Genomic DNA, 24,468 nt, shown 5'->3' on the forward strand with positions numbered 1-24,468 from the left:
GCAATCGGGGAGGCCCTCCTCTGAACTTATTGGAAGACAAGGATTATATTGGGATCATACGGTTTTCAGGGACACGAAGGACGTATTTAGGGTGTCTTGACCCCCTCCCCCCCCCCCTCCGAATGACCTATTAAGTACGAAAATTGAATACTGAAAAAATACTCGTTTAGCATTTGTTGTATAATTTCCTCCTTAATTTATTGATAGACAAGGATTATATTGGGATCAAATGGCTTTGAGGGACAGGAAGGAGGGGTCCAGGGGTCCGGATCCCTCGAAAGACTTACCAAGTACTAAAATTAAGTAATGAAATATTAGGAAGTGTTGCATAATCGATGGTTATTAATTTCCTGTGAACCTTTTTTTTTAATCAGAAACTTACTTTTCTCCGACTATGTGACATCATTTTTGTTATTCGATAAATATTCAATTATTCATCTATTTCACATTAATTTCATTGCCCGAGCACTTGTTTTCATGTAAATTATTCCGATCTTAACTAAAGGTAAATTACGTAATGAATATGCGCTGTTATATCTCTATTTTTATAGCTACAGTCTCTTTAGCTCAACGTGTAATAATAATATAATATTAATTTATGTATTGTAATTAGTATCAATTTGATTAATATAATTATTTTAATTTAAATATTATTATTATTATTATTATGAGACACTTGGTTCGTAACCCCTCCCCCGAAGCAAATTTCTCGATACGTGCCTGGTATGATCCCAATATAATCCTTGCCATCCAATAGGTTTGGCGGAAATAAATAAATGACCTTCGATTAAACAAGTATATTTTTATTATCTAATTTTAGTTATTTCATTATTTTCATTGTTTAATATTGTCACTTAGTAGCTAAGTCTTTCGGGGCGGGTCCGGGCCCCCGGCCCCCCCTAAATACGCCCTTGTACAGCGCTTCTTTTACGGATGAATATACTGTTCATCAGTGGCGTCTCGTGGCCTCAAATTTGGCCGGGGCTCATTTTTTAAAGAATTTAAAATATAATGACAATTCACATGAATTACAAAAAAAAGGCATTTTTTTCTTCTAGACTACAAAACTGGACTCACTTTTTTGAAAGAATTTAAAATGTAATGACAATTCACATGATTACAAAAAAACAGCTATTGTTGTGAAACATACCTTTCTACGAACGTTGACTCCTGTTCTTCTGCTCAGCAAATTTTGTTATTACGTTTTCGTTGAAGCCCTCTATGTTTGAAATGTATTCTATCTCTATTGTAAGCAAGTGCCAAGGCATTTGGTCTGTGTTGTCCCATTGCATTTCTTAAGCAGGTTTTAATACGCTTCAATGTGCTGAAACATCGTTCAGATTCAGCTGTTGCCACTGGAGTTATTAAAACTATGTTTGTCATTTTTACTGTTTCTGAAAAGGTACCCTCTAAATAATTTTAAATAAAAAATGAATGCAAACTACTGATAGAGTTTATGTTGTTCAACTCTTCACTACAATAAAGAACACGAAGTTCCCTCTTTAGTTTTCCTCTTCTATGAAGGGATAATAAATCTGGGAAGATGCCTCTGTTTAAAGATTGTTCTTTTTCATTATGTCCTCGTAGAACAAGTTCATGTTGACCACAGAATTTTAAGCAATCGATAATTCTATTTAATATATGCCTATTTTTTCGGACAAATTCATTGTGTCTTGTAATTGACAGCCTATGTCCTTCATCAATTTGTGTTTGAACATCAACCCTGCCAAACTCACTCAAACATAGCGAATGAAAGCCACCAAAACACTACAGAACAACACGCGAGATCGAACGCGACGCAACGGAAGTAGCCCCGAACCAGCACTCAAATCCATTGGACTCTCCCCTTCTCTCTCTGTTAGCACGTGACCTTCACTGTAGCGTAGGTGGGTGTAGGCCACGCCTTCCTTTGCGACGTGCCCCGGAAAACGATAATTGACATCAATGCCGCTAGGAGCGCCGTCGTATCCATTGCGACAGACGATGAATTGACGTGGGTAAAAATCGCCTTTTAAAAGACTGTGTGATGGTTATGCGTTATGGTGATTGATAATTACGTGAATACGTCCGTTTTTCTTTAGGGGCTAAGCCCCGGAAGCCCCAAGGGACGAGACGCCACTGCTGTTCATAGAGTGCTCAGTTTACGTGCTTCTAAAATTGTTCAAAATCAAGCGAATGAATTCGTGTATATCTTCCATTCTATAGTGTCTGAATGTAAGTATTTCGCATATGAGATGAGAACTAAAGTGACTTTAACAGTTCGCTGCGAAGTCACTGAAAGAAATGAATTAATGAAAAGCGCCTATTTTACCTTCGCGTCCAGGGGCGCGTCAAGTAATATCTGAGCGCTCAGCAAGCAATTTGACGGCCAAATAGGCGTTGCTCCGCGAGCGCTGCTCACTTGATCGCTGAGCGAACTTGAACCTTGCTCGCCACAGAATAGGCTATTCGCGATTAAAATTAACCGATATGCCATCTGGTGGGATTTCCAGGAAGTACTCTAAGTAGGATACGTTGTGTTGAAGTCGTTTAAAGCATGGGGAATATGCGAGAGAGTAAGGTCTACTGTTCAGGGTTTTTTTGCTCTAAATCGTTTTATGGGTCAGAACAAATTAAAAGTTGTCAAGTGTTTCCACCCCGTGGAATCAACAAAATGAAATTTGTTAATAAATCGGGGAAAACGTAATTGACAGAAGATTGGTGTTCTGGATATAACACTGTAATTCGGCAAGGAAATTACGAAGAATGCACGAGTCTGCTTACTTTATTTTTCGAGAGATAAATATATATTACCATGAAAGTAAAGTTTTAAAGTGTACTTTATAAATAAAGTTTTTCTTTTTTTCGAAAAATCATGAAGCGTCTTACCCAATGCGTCCATGTATTACCGGTATTACCATAGAATAGTTTCTATGGTATTACGTATGTGTGAAATTTGGAACAGGTGCTAGTCGATTAAGAGAGAAGATGAAAATAGTTTGAGAATGAATTAATGTCAAATGTAACCAGAAAGAAAGGTGGACATGCTAATGTTACTGTTTCATTCAGTACGGTGTCCTTTTTCAGTGAGTATAGCCTGGTCATGAAATCGTGAATATTATTATCAAACCAGCCTTTCTCTTTCGAGAAAGAACTGCAACGATATGTTCGCAAATTTCTCCTGTCCCAGCTTTTCAAGTACAGGTCAATTTCAATTTCTTTATTTTCAAATAATTTCCTAGAGCCCCAGTTACAACATGACGTGCAGATGATACAGCACTGCTTTGGACAACCAGTGAGTATACATAGTTTCGTCTGCATTTTCCGTGTTATTTTTGCCTATCATAATTAAATGCTTCGTTTTCAGTACAGCTTCACGTTTGTTAGAGTACCTGGAATTCACATCACATTCGCAATATTTAAAAATAATTCGTAATTTAAACGTTTTCTACCATACCAGTCATTACAACACGCTGCTATTTTGTACTACTGCTGAATGTAAACAAAGATTTATCCTACTTAGAGCGGCCATATTGGAAGTTACACTAGCGCTCAGGTGGTAATTTTAATCGCGAATAGCGTTTCTGTGTTACAATCTCGTGAGGCAAAGGGAAGAAGAGGAAAACTGTTTGAGGATGGCGGGGTGGCGAGCTACGAGTGGCGTAGCGACTAGGGGTGTGCGGGATCCCGACTTCGGGAAATGAATTCCCGAATTTTCGGGATTACAAGCAGTTGGGAAATACCGAATGGTAATTTTTAAAAGTCGTTAATTCTCGACGATTTCTGCATGGTAAATGTCTGGAACTTATAGATAATTGTTCGCTTTTGTACCAGAAATGCGAAAACAATCGCTTAAAGTACATATGCCGTATATAATTCGAGATTTCCAGAACTTCGGTAAATTTTGAACATTTCCCGTCCCGAAAATTTTCCGACTTTGTGGAAATTGAGAAATTTTCCCGTGTGGAAATTGCGAAATTTTCCCGTTCCGAATGTCGGGACTTAAAAAAATTCCCGTCCCGACCCAAAACATTCTGTCCCGCACACCTCTAGTAGCGACCAATGAGGAAATATTTATGAATAATGATGAACGGCTTGCGATATAGAGTAATTAGAGAGGAAGTTAAAGTAACAGAAGGTGATGTAATATTCCAGTTTTTGTAATTGTATTAAAATGAAAGTATTGCTTATTCCAAATAATCAATATTAAATATACATCGTAGTTTTGGAAAGTTGTGCAAGGGTGTGAAAAATGAAAATTTCGACAGTTTTGTTCACATCAACTGTTCTATTTCCATAATTTCAAACACCGAAATATTGTTCACTCGACGCAGCCACATTGACCACAGATTATTCAAAGGCATTATTTTGATCAATGAGCAAACAGCATCAAGTAAATCCACAACGACCGAAAATCTTGCTCAGCGAGCGTCGCCTAACGGGCCCAGCTTGAACTGTCTACGGAACATTCTTCCAGGTGGCAGCACCAAACAAGATGGATCAACCCAGCACTGTTGCCACGATCTGAGAGCATAATGTCCCTTTCCAAGGGGCAAAATTTCGCTTCTTTAAAAATATTTCCCCCTGCATCCGAAGAAATAATAATACTCATACATGATGCCACGGCTTATGTTCAGAGGCGTCGCCTGAAGGTGGTTCACGGAGCACACGAACCCCCAACTGATAACGAAAAAATTCAAATTGTTTTCTTCTCTCCTTTATAAAACACTACATTTCAAGATACTTATTTTACAAAGCAGCTTTTTTCGTTCATAAAGTCTTCACATTTAACAATTTCCTCCGACTGTTGACAAGAAAAGCTCACCAGATCAGGAAGCGAGAGACCGGGGCATATCTAGCGCTATGAACTCCCTCTGCTGTCTGTATTCTTCTTGTGTTCTTCGTGCTCCAACGAAGAAGCCGAGAGAAACCAAGGGAGGATCTGGAAATCGGAGCACGTGCTACATCCGAAAGAAACTGTCAACAGATGGCAGCAACTGTTAAACGTGTGGATAGCGGGTGAGGCACGATTTATTTTGCTATTCCCAAGTATTTTATTTTTGGTTTTTCGTTTCCTTTAGCTTTTGTATTGGACAAAAGTAACTGCAAGTTACTTTTACAGTTTCTTTCTGCTGAAAATTTTCTTGCTACCAAATTACACAAATCGATCATTAATTGTAATAAAATAATTAATTTGTGAAGATACATGTGTATATTATACGGGGTGGTCCAAAAGTCCCGGAACGGTCACATACCGTGAGAAATACACATCGAATCGGAAAACGAAAAAATACCTGTGGAATAAATGAAAGAAAGCTATTCAATCATATCACACTTGATTCCCCACCCCCTCCCCCTCTGTGTTACAATTCCTCTGGAAACAATGGATCAGGATCGACTGATCGACCAAATATCCAACGTATTGGCATTCTAAAAGAGAGTCTGACTACCACACAAGATCCTGGGTTCGACTCCCAGGGTGGTTGATCTCATGTATAATGAAGAATAAACCACGTTTCAATTAAGGAAGGAAACTAGGTATGTAGCAATTGTTTTTACAGCCGTCTGCATGCTCTATAAGTATTATGTTACAAAATTTGTTCATCTTTCTGACTTTCTGTGATTTTTTTTTCATTTAGCCTCCACCTGCAAATACGGAAGCTGCTGCTGCTTAGGTGGCTAGGTGGCTAGACATGCAAATATAATTAACCCCTAGTCATACAGCGAATAATACTTATAATATAATCATGAGTTATGGAGAAGCAAATAACTTATCAAGCATTTTCTGTTTCTATTTGTTGTGCAGTGGTTAACAATGTGCACTACGATGCCAGGGGTCCTGGGTTCGAATCCCGGACTGGCCATGTGTGTTCTTTATGATGGTCCTCTCATCAATTTCACACCACTCATTTTCATTTTCATCTTCACGATTAGCCAAAAAGTGTCAGAAAAGCGAAGTAAAATAAACCAAATCAATCATTTATATATTTCTATATTACGCCGCTTTTCTATCTCTTGGGTTAAATGCGACGATGAGGATTAATGATGAGCCGAAGGAATGGCGATGGGACAGACATGATACAACCACACCTGTCCAATGTCCGAACCTTGGACCTGTGGTTTCGTAGCGTGTTTTACTCAGTGGAATTCTTAGGAAGAACAACTGTAAAAGTAGGGTGAAAAGAAGCAAAGTTGTACGATTCATAAAAAAGCTATGTTTAGTTCTTCTAAAAAGCTTCCAATTATCGAGTTCGTGTTTTAAGTCCACTTTATACACAGTAAGGCTAATCGGGGATCCGAACCACTATGTGCCTCCACCGGGTATCGAACCCGGGACCCCTTGATTACAAGACGGCGACGCTACCACTGCGTCATCGAGGAGGCCGAGAAAAACTTAGTCAGTAAAATTAATATTGAGGGACAAGGAACGCGAAGAGTTCTTTCATTCGGTTGCGCGTGGTCATCTCATAGAGTCCCACAGTTTCGAGAGCAGAATTTGCTTCCATATCGCTTTCAAGTACTTCCCAAATTGTCCTCACGATGTTGGAACAGCACAGAAATTTTGGAACTAATACAAGCAGGCACATACCCAGGGAAGGGGCTCGGGAGCTGCAATCCTTTCCCGAAATCCTACAAATATCTGATTTTAATAATGTGTAGTATAGTAATTAAATTTACTTCATTAACAGGATTAAACATCTTGTATATGGTAAGTTACAATATACCAAGAAATTCATCTTCAGAGTATTTACTCCTCCCCCCAACCTTTTCGTCTTTAGATGGCGGCTGCCGATAAGGGATAAGCCCCTTCCGAAATCAAATTCTGGCTACCGGCCTCACCACCAGCGATCGAACCTTGAACCTTTCGATTGATTGATTTATTGAACTGGTGTTTTAAGTCCACTTTATGCACAGTAAGGCTAATCGGGACTAGACCTACAGTTTAAAGTGAGATCTGAACAACTATGTGTCTCCATCGGGAATCGAACCCGGGCAGGTTGTTGAACCTACCAAACCAAAGACGAGAGCGTAATCATTTGAGCGTGTGGGAACTTTGTTTTATCCAGTGCCATCATATATCAGTTTTCCACACACAAATAAGATTACTTTTAAGAAATTAGACGTGTGCATATAATTTCTTATCGTCATCATTTCCGAAGTGAACAATGAGATGCCATAGAAGACTCAGGCCCGCCCTTTAGAATAGTGCTTAACGCGGTCGCCTTGAACTAAGACATACCGCATTTGATTCCGGTATGAACTGTATACATGAGATACCTAAATAGCTTGAACTCATTACGCACATATTTCATATTTTCACTGTTGCCAATACTTGTAATCCTGGTTCCACCACTTTATATCAAAAATCACGGAAAAGGGTTTTATCTACTTCTCAATTTTCTTCCAGCAAATTTACAAATCTAAAGACTAATAACATTGTTCTTGGTGCATCAGCCATTAAGCTAATGAGTTCATTCTGCATATAGTTTCCCGAATAATGGCTGTGGACTTCGCGAGACTGTTGGGGGCTACAAAAGAAAATGATGTTCCTTTCCAATTTATTGATTGGGTTGGTGTTTTAAGTCCACTTTATGCACAGTAAGGCTAATAGGGACTGGTTCTACAGTGTAAAGTGGGATCCGAACCACTATGAGCATCCACCGGGTATCGAACCCAGAACCCCTTGATTACAAGGCGACGATGCTACCATGCGCCACCGAGGAGGCCCTTGATCCTTTTCTTTACAAGACTATACCATGTTGTAATCCCGTTTTACCTGGGATCTGAGGTCACAGGGAAGTTTCAATGATACATTTAGGTAGAGCTTAATTGTACCTGTTGGCTGAACCTGCTCCGATTAAGAGGGTAGAGATATGGAATGTGAATGTAAAGGTTATTTACGCTTGTTCATACCTGGTAGGTGTGTGATGTTCTTGTCCAGATGCTTCTTGCAGACCGAATTGTGACTGGTGCCAAGGTTCTATCCTGCGACCCTTCGCTCACCAAACCGAGCAATTCCTTGCGACTCGCTGCATGCTAGGCAGCCGTAACTCCGTGTTCCGTCGTCGTAGTTCAGTAGTGTTAATGTGTTGTAGAATAAAATGTAATCAGAGACTAATTATCCATATGAGCGTCGAATGAGCGTCAAAATCCAAAAGAGACTGAGCTCCGGGAGTGAGCTCCCTTTTATAATCTTAGGTTTCGAAAGGTTGTTAAACCTTTCGAACGCGCTAGATCTTGTTTAGATCCACGCGTTTGACTTTCAGTTCCTTGTTTAACGGAAGTTACAAGTTAGCGCATTCTTGGGATCACCCGCTGGTCGGACAATTCCAGGAAATAAACAAGCGTGAATATTACCATGACGAGGTTTTCTCGGTTTAATAATCTCCATATCTCTACAATATATACTGTGATGGACTTTTCCCAGCGTCCACCCCAAGGTTTGTTTTTTTTGTTTATTTTTTTTTCTTACTTTGGAAAGTTAGCGTGGGTCGTGGGAACTCTCATGGACGTCACCCCTATTTTTGACCACCTTCTTCGCACAGCATGGTGCTGTCACAGTTACGTGAATTTACCACCATGCGACTTTCACGGCCGAGGGACAGAATGCAGCAGCCAGTCTAGAAAGCTGAAAAAAATGTAACAATAGAGCTAGGTCTCCTCAACGAAATGCGCGCCTGGACGTCAGTGTTGCCAGGCATGTCAAAATTTCACCGGCATAAGTATGTAAAGGTATAACTTTGTCTTTTCCTCTTTCAACTTTCTAAATCTAGTAATTTTCTTCCACGCTAGATGGCTCCACACCCTCCATTGTAGGGGGGGTCTCTTCCGATTCGAGTCGCACCATATTTTCAGACATTCTCACGTCAAGCCTTTTCTCCGTTCATCTGTGCGACCATATATTTGTCTCTAGAATATTTACAAGCCTGTCACCATTTCGAAAACATCCCTTGCGTGTAAATTTCAGAATTAAGCTCAAAGGAGAACTATTTACCTTCATAAATTTCGAATCTAGGCATGTTTCTGTCCACTTTAGTAAAAGGGTGAATTATATATAACGCTGTAAACTTGCGAGGTCACACACCCTCCATGTTCATTGTCAGTAGTGCAAAATAGTGTTTCCAGGAGTGTGGAGAGTCCTGGGACAGACAGTCTAAGTTTTAACGGTGAAGAAGTAAGGAAGCGAAGTGGTCGCTCTCGAAAAGTTCTTTGATTCTTTGCCTTGTGCGCATATGAGAGCAGTGCGGATCTGTTGACGCTCGGACGTGTGAACGGGCAATTGTTGAAGCACCGTCAAAGTACGGCGAGTCAAACGTTAAGATGCCTGCAGAACAGCTTATACAGTAATCACGCGTGCTGAAATGGACTGAACCGGAGACGACCAAGGAACCCACCAGTGGTTCTGGCTGCCATACAGAAGGACTGCTATCATTTCATCTATTACCCCCCCCCCCAATCCATATCTCTTCAAACGTGACGTCAGGACCATATTAGAAGACTGGGCCCCAACGATGAACTCAGTGCGCGCTTATATATATTTTTCTTTCTAATGTGCATCGGCAGACATGGTAATGTGCAAACTGTAGTGTAGTACGCGTACTGCATGCATTATGTAATTGGCCAATAATTTCAACTCTTCATTGCTAATTTAGTTGTGACAGTGTGTATAAATTTTATAAATATGTTTATAGGTCTTTATTCTTGGATCAGTTTTGTTTCATGCATAGTTAGCCAAACTAATAGAAATTAAAATTATGGAAATAATAATGATTGTGTTTGCATCTCGATTTACCTGCTCATGTTAAGTTTCACCTACATATGTTGTGTTACAAGGAGCCAGTTGAGGTTGTATGTGTAGCTAGCCGTGGATTTAATTTTTGATTTGTTTTGTTTTGTTGCCCAACTGGTTCCCGGAGGCACTGTGGCCTTCATGATGTGGTGGCTCCCTATTTCTACCGGTAGGCAGTCATTACAGCGTGGCCCCCAACTAATGGGCAATATCTGTTAAATCAGCTAAGAAACCCTGTTTATTCAATTTGGATATCTGTCATATATTAGTAATTGTAATCATTGATTCATTTTTTCAACTAATTATTTAAATTATCATGGAAGTAATATCAGCAATAAAAGGAAATCGAGATGCAAAGGCTTAAACATGCACGTAGAATATCTTTTTGAAAACGGAAATTATTGCGCACGTGAGATTGGTTTTAAGATGGTGACAGGGTTTGCCGCTAGCAGCGTTTTTCTCGTTTCTCTGTCATTTCTTTTCTCTTTCGACCCATTAAGCTATGTTATCTGCTAGTGTCGATTGTATTTTTTTTGCATTATCTTTTTACGTGTCAGTCAGTAATTTTTTTTACATCTTTTTGATACGCCACTCTCCCCCCTCCCCCTCTCAAAGTGTTATATCTTGATATACTTGTGCCGTTCACTTTTTTTTTCTCTCGTTCTCTTTCACATATTGGCCTCCCATATTTAGTAGTAATAGTGTTTGTTTTGTTGTTGCAATTGAGCGTTTTTGTCATAACCGACCATGAATTCGAGGTATAATTTTCGCGATCACACTAGGCTGGCTAGCTTTATTGGTTCTGCTGAAGAGTCGGGCGATCGGGAAGGTGAAAGGCGAGACCTCGCCGATCGTGGGGACGTCACTGAGACTCCAGAGATGCAGGGAAGAAGCGAAGCTAATGTGACAACTATCGCGGGTGAGTTGACAACGGTCGGCAACGCTCAGATGTTTGCGATGCTACAATCCATCATGGGGAAGCTGGATGTCCTGCAGACGGATATTCGAGACCTGGAAAGAAGACAGGATGAAAAAATGGACCGAAGATTCGAAGAACTTGAACGCAAGATGCAGAGGTCGAACGAGGATCTAAAACGAGAGATGCAGAGGGACCTCAAAAGGGTGAATACCGTGCTAGGGAAGGCGATCGATGAAGTGGCAGACAGAACCGAATCATTAGAGCAGCGGACGGAAACTGTTGAAGAGAGCCTGCATAACATCAGGGCTGAATTTGCGGAATCCATGGATCAGGTCCAGGAGACCCGGATGCAAGAAATATCCGAGAACTTGCGAGACACCCTGTCTCAACATCTTGAAGCCACAATCGAACGAAGAGATAGCAGAGTGCGGGAGACCATCAATGAGGAGATTCAAGCTCTCAGAGCGCAGATCTCAAGCACAGCCTCGTCAGAGACACGCAGAGTCGATACGCTGGAAAGCAACCTCGACCGACGCGACAACCCTTCCCCCGCTTCAGTGTGTGGTGCTGGGATAGCAGCGGCAAATGTGTATCTGCAGAGGGACCTGTTGCTACCCAAGTTCGACGCCAAAAATCAAGATGGATTAAAAGCTTGCACCTACATCCAAGAGATGGAAACTTATATGGATCTCGCGCAGATTCCGGAGAACCAGAAGATCAAGGTTGTCGGGCTGTCCCTTCGAGGAAGTGCGCTCGCGTGGTTCAACATCGATAAGCGCAATTTCACGGATTTTCAAGTTTTCAAAGAGCGGTTTATGGCACAGTTTTTTGGGTGAAGAGAAACTCATAAAAATGAAGGCCGAACTTTACACAAGCAGGTACGCGCTTGGAGACGGGAAGACCCTTGCAGAATATTTCATGGACCTGGTGCAGCGAAATGCGCTGTTGCCGGATCCTCTCTCTGAACAAACATTGGTGCAAGTGGCTCTGAAGCAGTACCCAGCATATGTTAGGAGAGCAGTTATAGGACTCAAAATTACAGCGTGTAACGAGCTACTTAACGTGCTTAGGGAGGTGCAAGAAACATCTTACGCGCCGCCGCAAAACTTGGCTTCTGTGCAGAATCGCAACCGCAGGCAAGTAGATACTTTTGAGACTCGCGGTCGGTCCTCTCGCGCCGGTGCAAGCAGCAGGGGATTCAGATCGGATGACAATCCTTCGCGGTCACTCAGGTTCGACCCTCAACCACACGGCCGACAGCCACCTCGAGGCAACGCCCCCCGTCGGGACAGAGGCGACAGACGGCAGCAAGGTTACAATGACTCTTACAATAATGGACCGACCAGGGATACTGCGGAAGAAAGGCAACAAATGAACGTCAATTCAATAATGGAAGCAAGGCAAGACGACGTGGATCGAAGGCGAAGCAGCGATTGACAGCCAGAACGGGAAAGGGGAGAAAGGAGTGAAAGTATGACGTCATCTCCCCGGCCCCGGGAAAACGACATAGGCAACGAAAACAGGAATTTTGATTACCAAGGTGACCACAGTGACGAAGGAGAGTGTGAAACACATGTGAAGAGTTTCGTGGAAGAAAATGCACACGTAAATACGTTATTTGATAAGGTGTTTGATGAGAATAATCAAGATGCTCTTAACAAGCCCCGCCCCTTGCCCCTTGTAAATGTCCTCTTAGAGAGAAAAATGTGTGAAGCGCTATTAGATTCCGGGGCCAGCCACAGCTGTCTGAGCGAGGAGATATGGCTATCCCTATTGGAGGAAAATGCCAATCTGCCACAATTAAGCGTTGGGTGCTTGAAAATAATTTCAGCGTTCGGTTCCAGGGCCTCAAAGATTGTCACGCAGACTTATCTGCCTGTATCGTTTGGAGGTGTGGCGGTAGACGTCAATTTTCTTGTTGTTAGGAACCTGGTTAAACCTGTAATTCTGGGGAACGACTTTTTAGAAGACAACCACGCCCACCTGGACTTCCACAAGAAGACGATGAGATTGAGATGCAGAGGCCTATACACAGAAATAAAATTTGTCTCCGCCGAGTGCGAAAGCATTGAACAAGCAGCGAACCACATTACTGTTGGCTACGAGTGCGAAGGGCCCATCTGTAGGTGCGATGGTGACGTAATGGCACCGCTCCTTCCAATGAAACAATTGGAACCATGTGGAGAGGGATGTCGCGAGCCGGAATGCAGTTTTCGCATCCAGGTAGCAAATCCGTTTGTTGTGACGAGGGACAGCTGTCAACCAACACCCCCGGCTACGATGGTCGCAGCGGCACAAGTTGTAGAAGCCAGAGAAAAGAATCGCAGTGTTGCCAGAGCCTACGAGAAGAAAGCAAAAGGGCAGGAGACAAGATCGTCGATGCAGGACCTTCCGAAGCTGCAACGAGAAGACGAAGTGCTAGGGCCAATAGTTCGATCCCTAGAGGGACACCAAGAAGAGGAGAGAGAAGAAAATTCTCGTTATGTGATAAAAGATGACATCTTGTGCAAAAAGGAAAACGGAGTGTTCAAGATTTGCATTCCGAAGTGCCTAACGGATGGCATAATGGATTTTTATCACAAGAGAGGCCACTACGGACAACAGAAAACTCACGTTGCAATCTCCGAATTCTTCACTTGGAAGAAGATGAGAGCAAGCATCAAGAAGCACGTGAATGCATGTGATCTCTGCCTGCGGACGAAATATTCTAACCAGGAGATGAAAGGACCGATGCACCCAGTGGTGGCAAGTAACGTTGGCGAAATTATATCAGCTGATCTATACGGTCCACTACCGAAGGCGAGATACGGTCTCCAGTACTGCCTGGTACTTCTGTGCGTCTTCTCCAAGTTTGTGATGGTTTATCCGTTGAAGAAAGCTACAACAAACGCAATCCTAAATAAGATTGTGAATGACTTTTTAGTACTTTGTCCGAATGCAAAGACGTTCCTCACAGACAAAGGGACTCAGTTTACGGGGAAGAGATGGAAGCAGGAATTGAATGGGAGGGGAATCGAAGTGCGATTCATTAGTGTCAAGAATCCTAGAGCTAACCCTGTGGAGAGAACCATGAGGGAGATAGGGAGGCTTTTTCGCATTTGCTTAAAGGACAAACATCGTGAGTGGCCGCAACACATTCCGGACATCACAAAGTGCATGAATCTGGCCGTGCACAGTTCGACGGGATATGCTCCCTACGAGCTATTTCTCAACAGAAACCCGGAGGAGGAAATAAGGAGAATATTCAATATCCCTCGACTAAACGACGATTCCAGTCGCGAGGTAAAGCTAATGAAAGCCAGGGAAAATCTAGAAAGAGCTGCGGCTGCTAGAAAGAAACAGCACGACAAAGGACACTTGACAACATTCAACGAAGGAGACTATGTTCTAAAAAGGTCTTTTGCGACCTCAAATGTAGACAAAGGGATCTACAGAAAATTCGTGCATCTCTTTGAAGGCCCGTTCGTGGTGGTGAAGGAAGTAGGGCCCAATGCGTACCTCTTGTCCAACCCACGAAGCAACAAGGAGATTGGTGTTTACAACACCACCAACCTACGCCGGTACACTGCAACACTGGAATAGCACAGTGAGGCTGATGATGGAATTTAAATGTAATTTAGTGATTTTAATGTTTTTCTATTGTATTATTAGTATTATTATTATTGTCGTTATTATTATTAACAGTAATTGTCATTATTATTATTATTATTATTATTTTTATCATCATTAGTGTTTTTGTAATTGTAATGTGCATCATGTTTAAAGTGCCAATTGTAAATAATAATGAAAAAGTTTCGCCAGCAATTGCTGAAAAGAAAAGGGAAGAGGATAAGAAGATTATAAATGTATATATTTTTTCGGAATATTGGAAAAAGGAAGAAGTGTCAAGTATTTATGACTGTGCGGCGAACAAGAGGGGTCCTTTTGTAGTAAAGCTACCCGACCACTCCTCAAGCGCAAAGAAAACTGTTGACCAGCTGTAGGAAGGAAACCTTGCCTGAAGGTCGCCTGCACATGAATGAATGACCACAGGTCGTTTGCGACCCTTCCAGGGACAGTTTGAAAGGAAAGAAAGTTGAAAGACCTCTTCCGGATTCAGAATGGAATCTTTATTTTTTTATGTACTTGTGTATTCTTTGTATTTGTGAATATTTAAACTTCTTGTATTTCTATTTTTTTTATGATTACATGTATAGATCTTTTTGTTTCTGTATATTGTCTATTCATAATGATGTTATATCTTGTAAGTTCATCCCAGTAAATTTTTTTGTATTTTTTTCGGCGTACTGTGAGGGGGTGAACAGCCATATGCCCCAAATAATTTATTGTATAGAATATTCAGATTATTCAGATTTTCATCGTGATTAATCCGAAGGGGGGGTTCTGTGATGGACTTTTCCCAGCGTCCACCCAAGGGGTTTTTTTTGTTTATTTTTTTTTTCTTATTTTCGAAAGTTAGCGTGGGTCGTGGGAACTCTCATGGACGTCACCCCTATTTTTGACCACCTCCTTCGCACAGCATGGTGCTGTCACAGTTACGTGAATTTACCACCATGCGACTTTCACGGCCGAGGGACAGAATGCAGCAGCCAGTCTAGAAAGCTGAAAAAAATGTAACAATAGAGCTAGCTCTCCCCAACGAAATGCGCGCCTGGACGTCAGTGTTGCCAGGCATGTCAAAATTTCACCGGCATAAGTATGTAAAGGTATAACTTTGTCTTTTCCTCTTTCAACTTTCTAAATCTAGTGATTTTCTTCCATCTTAGATGGCTCCACACCCTCCATTGTAGGGGGGGTCTCTTCCGATTCGAGTCGCACCAATTTTTCAGACATTCTCACGTCAAGCCTTTTCTCTGTCCATCTGTGCGATCATATATTTGTCTCTCGAATATTTACAAGCCTGTCACCATTTCGAAAACATCCCTTGCGTGTAAATTTCAGAATTAAGCTCAATGGAGAACTATTTACCTTCATAAATTTCGAACCTAGGCATGTTTCTGTCGACTTTAGTAAAAGGGTGAGTTATATATAACGTTGTAAACTTGCAAAGTCACACACCCTCCATTCATGTTCATTGTCAATAGTGCGTCAGTAGTGCATAATGGAGAAGAAAGTGCAAGCTCCTGATTGGTCAGAGGAGCACAATAGTGCAAAATAGTGTTTCCAGGAGTGTGGAGAGTCCTGGGACAGACAGTCTAAGTTTTAACGGTGAAGAAGTAAGGAGGCAAAGTGGTCGCTCTCGAAAAGTTCTTTGATTCTTTGCCTTGTACGCATATGAGAGCAGTGCGGATCTGTTGACGCTCGGGCGTGTGAACGGGCAAGTGTGAAGCACTGTCAAAGTACGGCGAGTTCAACGTTAAGATGCCTGCAGAACAGCTTATACAGTAATCACGCGTGCTGAAATGGACTGAACCGGAGACGACCAAGGAACCCACCAGTGGTTGTAGCTGCTCTACTGAAAAAAACCGCCATCATTTCATCTATTACCCCCCCCCCCATCCATATCTCTTCAAACGTGACGCCAGGACTATATTAGAAGACTGGGCCCCAACGATGAACTCAGTGCGCGCTTATATATATTTTTCTTTCTAATGTGCATCGGCAGACAAGGTAATGTGCAAACTGTAGTGTAGTACGCGTACTGCATGCATTATGTATTTGGCCAAATAATTTCAACTCTTCATTGATAATTTAGTTTGGGACAGTGTGTGTAAATTTTATAAATATGTTTATAGGTCTTTATTCTTGGATCAGTTTTGTTTCATGCCTCAGTTAGCTAAAATAATATAAATTAAAATTATCAAAATAATAATGGTTGTGTTTGCATCTCGATTTACCTCCTTATATTGAGTTTCACCTACAAATGTGTGTGTTACAAGGAGCCAGTTGAGGTTGTATGCATAGCTAGCCGTGGATTTAATTTTTGATTTGTTTTGTTTTGTTGCCCAACTGGTTCCCGGAGGCACTGTTGCCTTCATGATGTGGTGGCTCCCTATTTCTACCGGTAGGCAGTCATTACAGTATACTGTAAGTGTTGTGTGCTCAATTGCAGAGGCAATTATGATGAAAAAGGTAAGAGTAGAGCTCACATTTCTTCAAGATGTTGCTGAAAATGAGAAATGTTTAGGACAATTCCATGTAATTCGGGCCCTACGAAAAAATACAAGTTAAGTAACAAAGGTTTTATTCTCTTAAATAAACAACAGAAATAGTTCGTGATGTAAAGATTTCATGTGGCCGAAATAGGCATCTAATAATCACTTGTATTTGGTCAAATTTTATCTTTTGTAAACAATATTTTTAGAAATATCAAATAATTTACCCTGAATTACAACGTTAAGGTTCCAGCAGCTGGCCCAAGGCCTTGGGCCAGCTGGCACCGGCTGGTAGTACCTTGTAAGGGTCCCTTGCCAGGGTTACGGTGAAGACCTCAACGGCAACTATGGCGGAGAAGGAGACCTTTGGAACGGCATAGCTGGCGGAAGAGGCACTCATTCTCAGTGAGTATAAATATGAGAGAAAACCACTGTCTTGTGGAGGAGGGATCCTAAAAGACTAGGGGAAAATACCCCGACAGAAAATTAGCCTGCTTGGAGGCTCAGATGGCAGCCCCATCACCAAGATCGGGTGCTGTGGGCCAATAACCCGCACACTTTAAATCACACTATTAAAGAAACATCAACAAGAGGAAGCCGAACTGATTCTAAGACGACGACATTTGGCCTGAAAAGGACAACGAGAATTGGAATATGGAATGTAAGAACCCTGCGGGAGAGTGGAAAACTACGGCAGGCAGTGGCCTGCATGAAGAGCTATTGTCTGAGCATCCTAGGTATAAGTGAAGTCAGATGGCCAGAGTTTGGAGAGGTAAATACCCATGAAGGAGCTACATTCATATATTCCGGAAGACCTGAGGGTGAAGGTGTGAGCCGTGATGGTGTGGGTATATTGATGGACAAGGAAGCAAAAAGGAGCCTTATTCAATGGTATCCAGTGTCTGCGAGGATAATTGTGGCACATTTCAAAACCAATATCAGAAACATCGTTATGATCCAGTGTTATGCACCCACAGAAGTAGCAGAGCCTGAAGATAAACAAGAGTTTTATAGGCAGCTCAATGAAACAATAAAGAAGCAAAAAAGGAAGGATATCATAATAATTGGAGGAGATTTAAATGCAAAGGTGGGGCAGGACAACGAAGGCCTTGAGCATGTCATGGGTAAACATGGTTTAGGAGAGCGAAATGAGAATGGACAACTTTTTGTGGACTTTTGTGCTAGCCATGACTTAGTTATTGGTGGTACTATATTTCCTCACAAGAAATGCCATAAGGTAACGTGGGTATCACCAGACCATAGAACAGAAAACCAGATAGACCACGTGGCAACAGAAAACCAGATAGACCACGTGGCGACGTTCGCTACAGGATGTAAGAAACAAGAGAGGTGCGGACATTGGGAGTGATCATCATTTGGTAGTGGCTAACTTTAAAATGAAAATTCAAGCTCAGAAGAAGAGAATGGAACAGACAAGGAAGCGGTATGATGTTAGTAAGTTGAAGGATAAGAATCTCCAGGAAACCTTCAGGATTGAACTGAGAAATCGGTTCCAAGTATTGACCGATGAAAGTGAGCAGAATGAAACAATTGAAAGAGAATGGACAAAAATTCGATCTGCCTTCGCAGAAGTAAGTGAAAAGGTTCTGGGCTTCAAGGATAGGAGGAAAAAGATTGGATGTCTCTGCAGACCTGGGAAAGGATTAATGAGCGAAAAGTAATTAAGGGAGCAATGAACTCAAGCAGGACAAGGGCAAGGAAGGCAGAATTGCAAACAAAGTATACAGAGAAGGATCGAGAAGTAAAGAGTAGTGTTCGTAGGGATCAGAGAAATTGGGTAGACAATCTGTCTCAGCAGGCGGAGGAAGCAGCAAAAAAGAGGAATCTTAAAGAACTATACAACATCACAAAAGTTCTGTCAAGGAAACAGATGCAGAGAAATCGACCAGTGAGAAGTAAAGATGGTACCCTCCTTACGAATACTGAGGACCAACTGAAACGTTGGAAGGAGCACTTCTCTGCAACCCTTAATCGCTCTGTGGATGCTCAGATAGACCAGGGGGAAGAGGAAGATGATAATGATGGTGATGTTGGCCCCAGTGTAAGAATTAGGACGGATGTTCCAACAGTAGGAGAGATTAAACAGGCTCTGAGAGAGGTACGTAATTGTAAAGCAGCTGGTGTCGACAACATACCACCGGAAGTGCTGAAAAATGATATAAACACCACAGCAAATATGTTGCAGCCCTTATTTGAGAAGATATGGACAGAGGGAGTGATGCCTAAGGACTGGAGGAGTGGCCTGTTGGTGAAGCTACCGAAAAAAGGGGATACATCAAAGTGTGACAACTGGAGAGGTATAGCACTTCTCTCCATTCCGAGTAAGATCTTCACTAGAGTTATCCTAAACAGAATTAAGGAGCATGTTAACTTGAGACTCAGAAGAGAACAGGCAGGGTTTCGACCAAATCGCTCCTGTATTGATCAAATTAACACCTTGCGGATAATTTTGGAACAATGTATAGAATGGTCATCTCGTCTCTATACAGTTTTCGTTGACTTCGAGAAAGCATTTGACTCGGTCAACAGAAATGCAATGTGGAAGGAAGTGAAACGATATGGAGTGCCCACAAAAATTCTTGATCTTATCCGAGAAACTTATCGTGATTATACATGTAGAGTTATACATGAAGGCCGTGTATCTGAACCAATAGATGTGCAGTCTGGAGTGAGGCAAGGTTGTATATTATCACCTACAATGTTCCTGATCGTGATCGATGCAGTGATGCGAAATGCAATAGGAGGGAAAAGACGTGGTATCCAATGGGGATTGAATAACAGACTAGAAGACCTTGATTTTGCAGACGATTTGTGCTTCTTATCTGAAGCACATGGTGATGTGCAAACAAAACTAGCAGATCTGATAGAAAGTGCAAAAAAAGCAGGACTTGTGATTAACTCCAAGAAGACCAAGGCACTGAGGATTAACTCCAGAAAAACAGACCCGTTTAATATTGGTGAAGAGATTATTGAAAATGTGGATAGCTTTACTTACCTGGGTAGTGTGGTGGCAAAAGACGGAGGGGCGGCACAGGATGTTTCTCAACGAATCCAAAAAGCAAATGGCACCTTTGTGAGGCTCTATCCAGTATGGAAGAACAAGAAGATATCTATGAAGACCAAACTTCGTATTTTTCGAAGTAATGTTAAGTCTGTACTGTTGTATGGGTCTGAGACATGGAAAGTAACAAAAACGATTACCTCTAAATTACAGACCTTCATCAATCGCTGCCTGAGAAAAATTTTGAATATCTTTTGGCCAGAAGTGATTCAAAACCAAGAACTTTGGAGAAAATCTGGAGAAACCGAGGTGTCCATACAAATAAAGCGGCGAAAATGGAATTGGATAGGGCATACGTTGAGGAAGGAAAATGAGGCTGTCGAGAGAGAGGCACTAGACTGGAACCCGCAGGGAAGAAGGAAAAGAGGGAGGCCTAGACAGACGTGGCGAAGATCTGTTCACGCTGAGGCCTTGGAGGAAGGAAAGCGCTGGAATGCAGTGAAGAGAATTGCCGTCAGTAGGATCAGGTGGAGATGCTTTGTTGATGCCCTATGTTCCACGGGGAACAACAGGAATTAAGTCAAGTCAAGTCACAACGTTAAGATATGTTGCTTATGATTGCAAAATAATTAGTTTCAAAATTTAGTCAACGTTTAAAATATTACGGTCATGTCTACCAAAGCAGTTTGTTAGTGTAAATGTTATGCACGCATTCGATAACTGTATTCATATAATTTACACAAATTTTCAGTTTCAAAATATGCATAATGAAAGACAGCTATACAACTGGGCCAAATTGATACATGTGTGCATTTACATTCTTATTTTACTCCGATTTTATGCTGCTTTAGGCTAATCGGAGGCTAATGGAAGATATGTTATGAATTCAAATACAATATTGTTACACAGAATATATGCATTATTTGATTGATTAATTTTGGGTAAAGTTAAAGAAAATTTAATTGATTAGGTATCTTGGCAAGTTTACGGTCAACCTTACATGCGGGGTTTTGATTTAACCCATTGATTTTTACATACAAAAGTTCATACAAAAGCTGTAACCAGTTTTACTGTAGCTGACAAATATTAAGGATAATATTTATCAAAGAAATACCGGGTGTTCCGTTCAAATCTCCCTATTTTCAATTAATCGTAGAAAAGAAAGTATGAATGAGAGAGCAATGAAATTTCAGAGAATTGAAGAAAAACTCGTCAATTTTATTTTCCACATACTACTACACACTAATAGACCTCCACATGTGCCCCATTGGTAGCACGAACAATATCCAGTCTGTATTCAACTTCTTGCCATGTTCTCTCCAATATGTCCCCTGTTACTGTTGCAATCGTATCACGTATGCGGGTTCGTAACTCTAGGATGTTATTAACTGGAGTCGCAAACACACGAATTGCCTAGATGCCTGGCGGATGGATTTACTCGGGCTTCTCTGAACCCCCCCCCCCCCCCCCTCCTCGAATTTCTTCCACCTTTTCCTCGGACAAACGACGGCAAGCTCCACCAGATTGTTTTAGGACACTGCCGGTTGTTAGAAACTTACTAAACCACAGCGATTTAGCATCAGGTGCAACTCCTCCGTACACTCGTCTGAAATTTCGTTGCGTTGCAATCACAGATTTTGTCCCAGCATACCACACCACTGCCTGCGCGCGTCCTTCAACAGTCGCCATTTTTATTTATGCGACTGTGGCGCTGCGTAGTGAGCAAACGGACAACTTCAAGTCACGAAAACAAAACTTAAAGATCTGGCCTTTCATTTGGTGTTACAATTATTTCACAATTCATCGTACTTCGTTCACAGTAATTAATTGAAATTGGGGAGATTTGAACGGAACACTCTGTATACAATGCTTATTTTTACCCCCAGGAAGTTTCTAACGGTTTTCAACTCTTTCTTTGTGCTATGGTAGGAATTTTTGTGATGGCCATAGTAACTTCCTGAATGAAAATTTTGGTGTAAATATTCTATATTCTACTATTTCTTTCTAACTATATTCATCGGGAGGGTAAATCTCAACATTTAACATCATAAAATAAACGCAACGTTTCAACTTTCTAGCAAGGTCTTCTTCAGACTCTGCACCCCTCCAGATTAGAAAGTTGTTCTGGTGGCCTTCCCTTGTCAACTGTACTTTCACCTGAAAGGCGATTTAGCTAAACATTTTCTTTCATCTGTAATGTGGTTGGACTCTTTATCTCACGCTCTTTTTCCTTCATTCTTCTTCCTTCTTCACTCCTCTTTCTCTCTTGTCCTTTCCACTCTTGCTAACACCTTCTTCCAATCTTTGTTTATCTTCAGTCCCTCTTTCCAGTTCATTGTGTCTTCTTCTCCTTTCTTCTCTATTTGTTTGGACTCCTTCCATTTTCTCACTAGTATTCTCTTCTCCCTTCCTATCTGCTTAGCCTCATCCCACTCTATGTAATGTCCTGTTTCTCTCGTGTGTTTAAATATTGCATTTCTCTCTCTATTAAGTCGTACATCATCCCTATGTTGTTTCAACCTGTCTTTCAGCCTCTTTTTCATTTCTCCTATGTACACACTCTGACTTTCTTTACATTTCACTTCGTAGATAATCCATTCCTCTTCCTCTTCTCTGTTTTCCTTTTTCTTGTTTGCATTCTTCGCTATTCTTAAGATGCTTCTCCCTCCTTTTTTGTAAGTTTAAATGCCCTATTTCCTAACCACTTTGCATATGTTTTTGTGGTCTTCCCCATACTCCTTATTCCAAACCTCCTCTCTTTTTGTTTCTCCTCCTTTTTTCTTTCTCTTCCAATTCTCCCCTTCCTCTTTTCTTCCTTCTTCTGTTTATGTCCAGTCTATCCGCCTTCTCGTAGCCATTCTTTTCCAGCTGTTTCCATGGGCTTTCGTGCATATTTTCTTGATTCTGTCCTCCTTTTTTTTAAAGGAACTCATTTCCAGACTTGAGACTGGTGAGTGTTTTGTTGGATCATAGAAAATTCGACATGATTAAAGTAGTCGCCAAACCCAAAAGTACATATAATTTTATAATAAAAGTGTGGCCTATTTTTTATAGCACTACGTACTGCACACTTCTTAACGGAAAAGAGCTTCGTCATTTAATAATACAATTATTAACTTTACCTAAATGTCAAATTAAAATTTAAAAAATTACTGTTATTTTAAAAAATTGGAATACCACCAATCTCCTTTTACTTGTTAGTAAACAAGTTGCTCCTCGTTGTTCCGCAACACTCCACCCTTACCGGGCCGCTTCTGGCAGGAAAAACCCAAATAAACAACTAAATAGGCTCGTTAGTCCTGGCTTCCCATCCCGTTCCTCACCAGAGAGCTCAGAACCAAAGAATCAATCACAGGCAAGAACTTACTGAATTAATGTTGCAGGGTGATTGCTGAAAACTCGCAGAAATGGGCTTTATACATTTATTTACAATTCAACAAAACAAGGCTCGGATTCTTCCAATAATTCACTAAGTTACATTATTTACATTCCTCTAACGTGAGCCCCACGGCAGAACTGCCAAGTGGAAAGCTGAGCATCGGCAGAACTGCCTCGGGATGCTTTTTCTCAAGGGAGGCCACTGGAGCCCGAAGATCGCTCTCCCTTCTGCTATCCAGTTCAAAACACACTCCCCTATCCTCTGACACAGGCCATATTTATACTTCCTCCTGCGTCGCATTGGGGAGGGCTGAAAGTTCAAACCTTATTGGATCTTATGAGCTACACAGAACCATGGAAGAAACCCAAACATACAGATTCATACACAATCACAAAAAAGAAACAAAAAAACAAAACAAATACTGTTTGTAACAGTATTATACTCCCCTCACCGAAAAAAAGGGCTTACCCAGGTAAGTCTGTGAGTCCAATGTCCTGGTGAGGTTTGCCTGAAAGAAAAAAAAACACTAACACCGTCCACTTCACTACACTTCACTGACTTTACACTTTCCGGAATAAGTCTCCGAATGTTCCTCACTGCATCCTGTGATCTCTGGAACCGGTGACATCCTAATTCATCGTCGTGAAGTCTATTTCCAGGTGTGGGCTGTTTGACATCCATGGCAAGGACGTCCTCTTCCAGGCTGCTTCCTTCTTGTGAGGTTCTGGGATCGAACCTCTTCCCATCCACTCCTAGGGTAGGAGTAATATCCAGCACGTGAATTCGCGGCACTTCTCTGCTTAATTACTACAGAAAGTGCAAACACTCGCGAGTAAATATGTGCCTCCGAATAAAAATAAACTTTTAACTAATGGAGATTTCAATTAGAACTGTCCCTTTAAAGAACTATTTTGTAATGGATTCGGCAAAGGAGAGAAGACTGGTTTGTTATGGTCTACCCAGCTGTTTCCCCCGAAACTCCATGGGGTGTCTCTGGGTCAGCTGACCGTTCTTCACGGCGCCTTTCGTTTCCACCAGAAACCGTTAGTCACGCTTCGGGCATCTTTTCACCTCGTTGTTCACTGCTAATGCGATCGAATCCAAGTTTTCTGACCACTTGCTGTGTTCCGTGCAAAACTTTGCTATCGCTCTCTTAACTGTCTCAATTGCTGCTTCTGCAAGATCTGTGTGGGGGCGGTATGGAGTAATGTAAACGGGTTTGCAGTTGATAGTCTTGAGTACTTGACGAAACAGGCGGCTACGAAACACACTTCCATTATCACT

At 41.5% G+C, this 24,468-nt stretch overlaps 2 protein-coding genes across 2 annotated transcripts; both read left to right on the forward strand.

Moving 5' to 3' along the window:
• Positions 1–17,492: 17,492 nt before the first annotated feature.
• On the forward strand, positions 17,493–18,152 carry LOC145979666 (protein CFDP2-like). The gene has a single exon (XM_083112631.1). The coding sequence runs from the start codon at positions 17,493–17,495 to the stop codon at positions 18,150–18,152; it is 660 nt and encodes a 219-aa protein (XP_082968757.1).
• Positions 18,153–18,476: 324 nt separating this feature from the next.
• On the forward strand, positions 18,477–23,965 carry LOC145979667 (uncharacterized). The gene is made up of 2 exons (XM_083112632.1): positions 18,477–19,101; positions 23,844–23,965. Exons 1-2 carry the CDS (start codon positions 18,477–18,479, stop codon positions 23,963–23,965), a joined length of 747 nt encoding a protein of 248 aa, XP_082968758.1.
• Positions 23,966–24,468: the final 503 nt, after the last annotated feature.

Source organism: Lepisma saccharinum, chromosome 26, assembly GCF_977018435.1.
Source record: "Lepisma saccharinum chromosome 26, izLepSacc3.1, whole genome shotgun sequence".
NCBI classification, from domain to species: domain Eukaryota; kingdom Metazoa; phylum Arthropoda; class Insecta; order Zygentoma; family Lepismatidae; genus Lepisma; species Lepisma saccharinum.

Bases quoted from the DNA above. Each gene is read 5' to 3' on its own strand.
- LOC145979666 (XM_083112631.1), top strand. From the start codon at position 17,493: ATGAAGAGCTATTGTCTGAGCATCCTAGGTATAAGTGAAGTCAGATGG.
- LOC145979667 (XM_083112632.1), top strand. From the start codon at position 18,477: ATGAACTCAAGCAGGACAAGGGCAAGGAAGGCAGAATTGCAAACAAAG. The intron at 19,102-23,843 runs GTATAGCACTTC...GTCTATTTCCAG, and splicing joins AAAGTGTGACAACTGGAGAG to GTGTGGGCTGTTTGACATCC.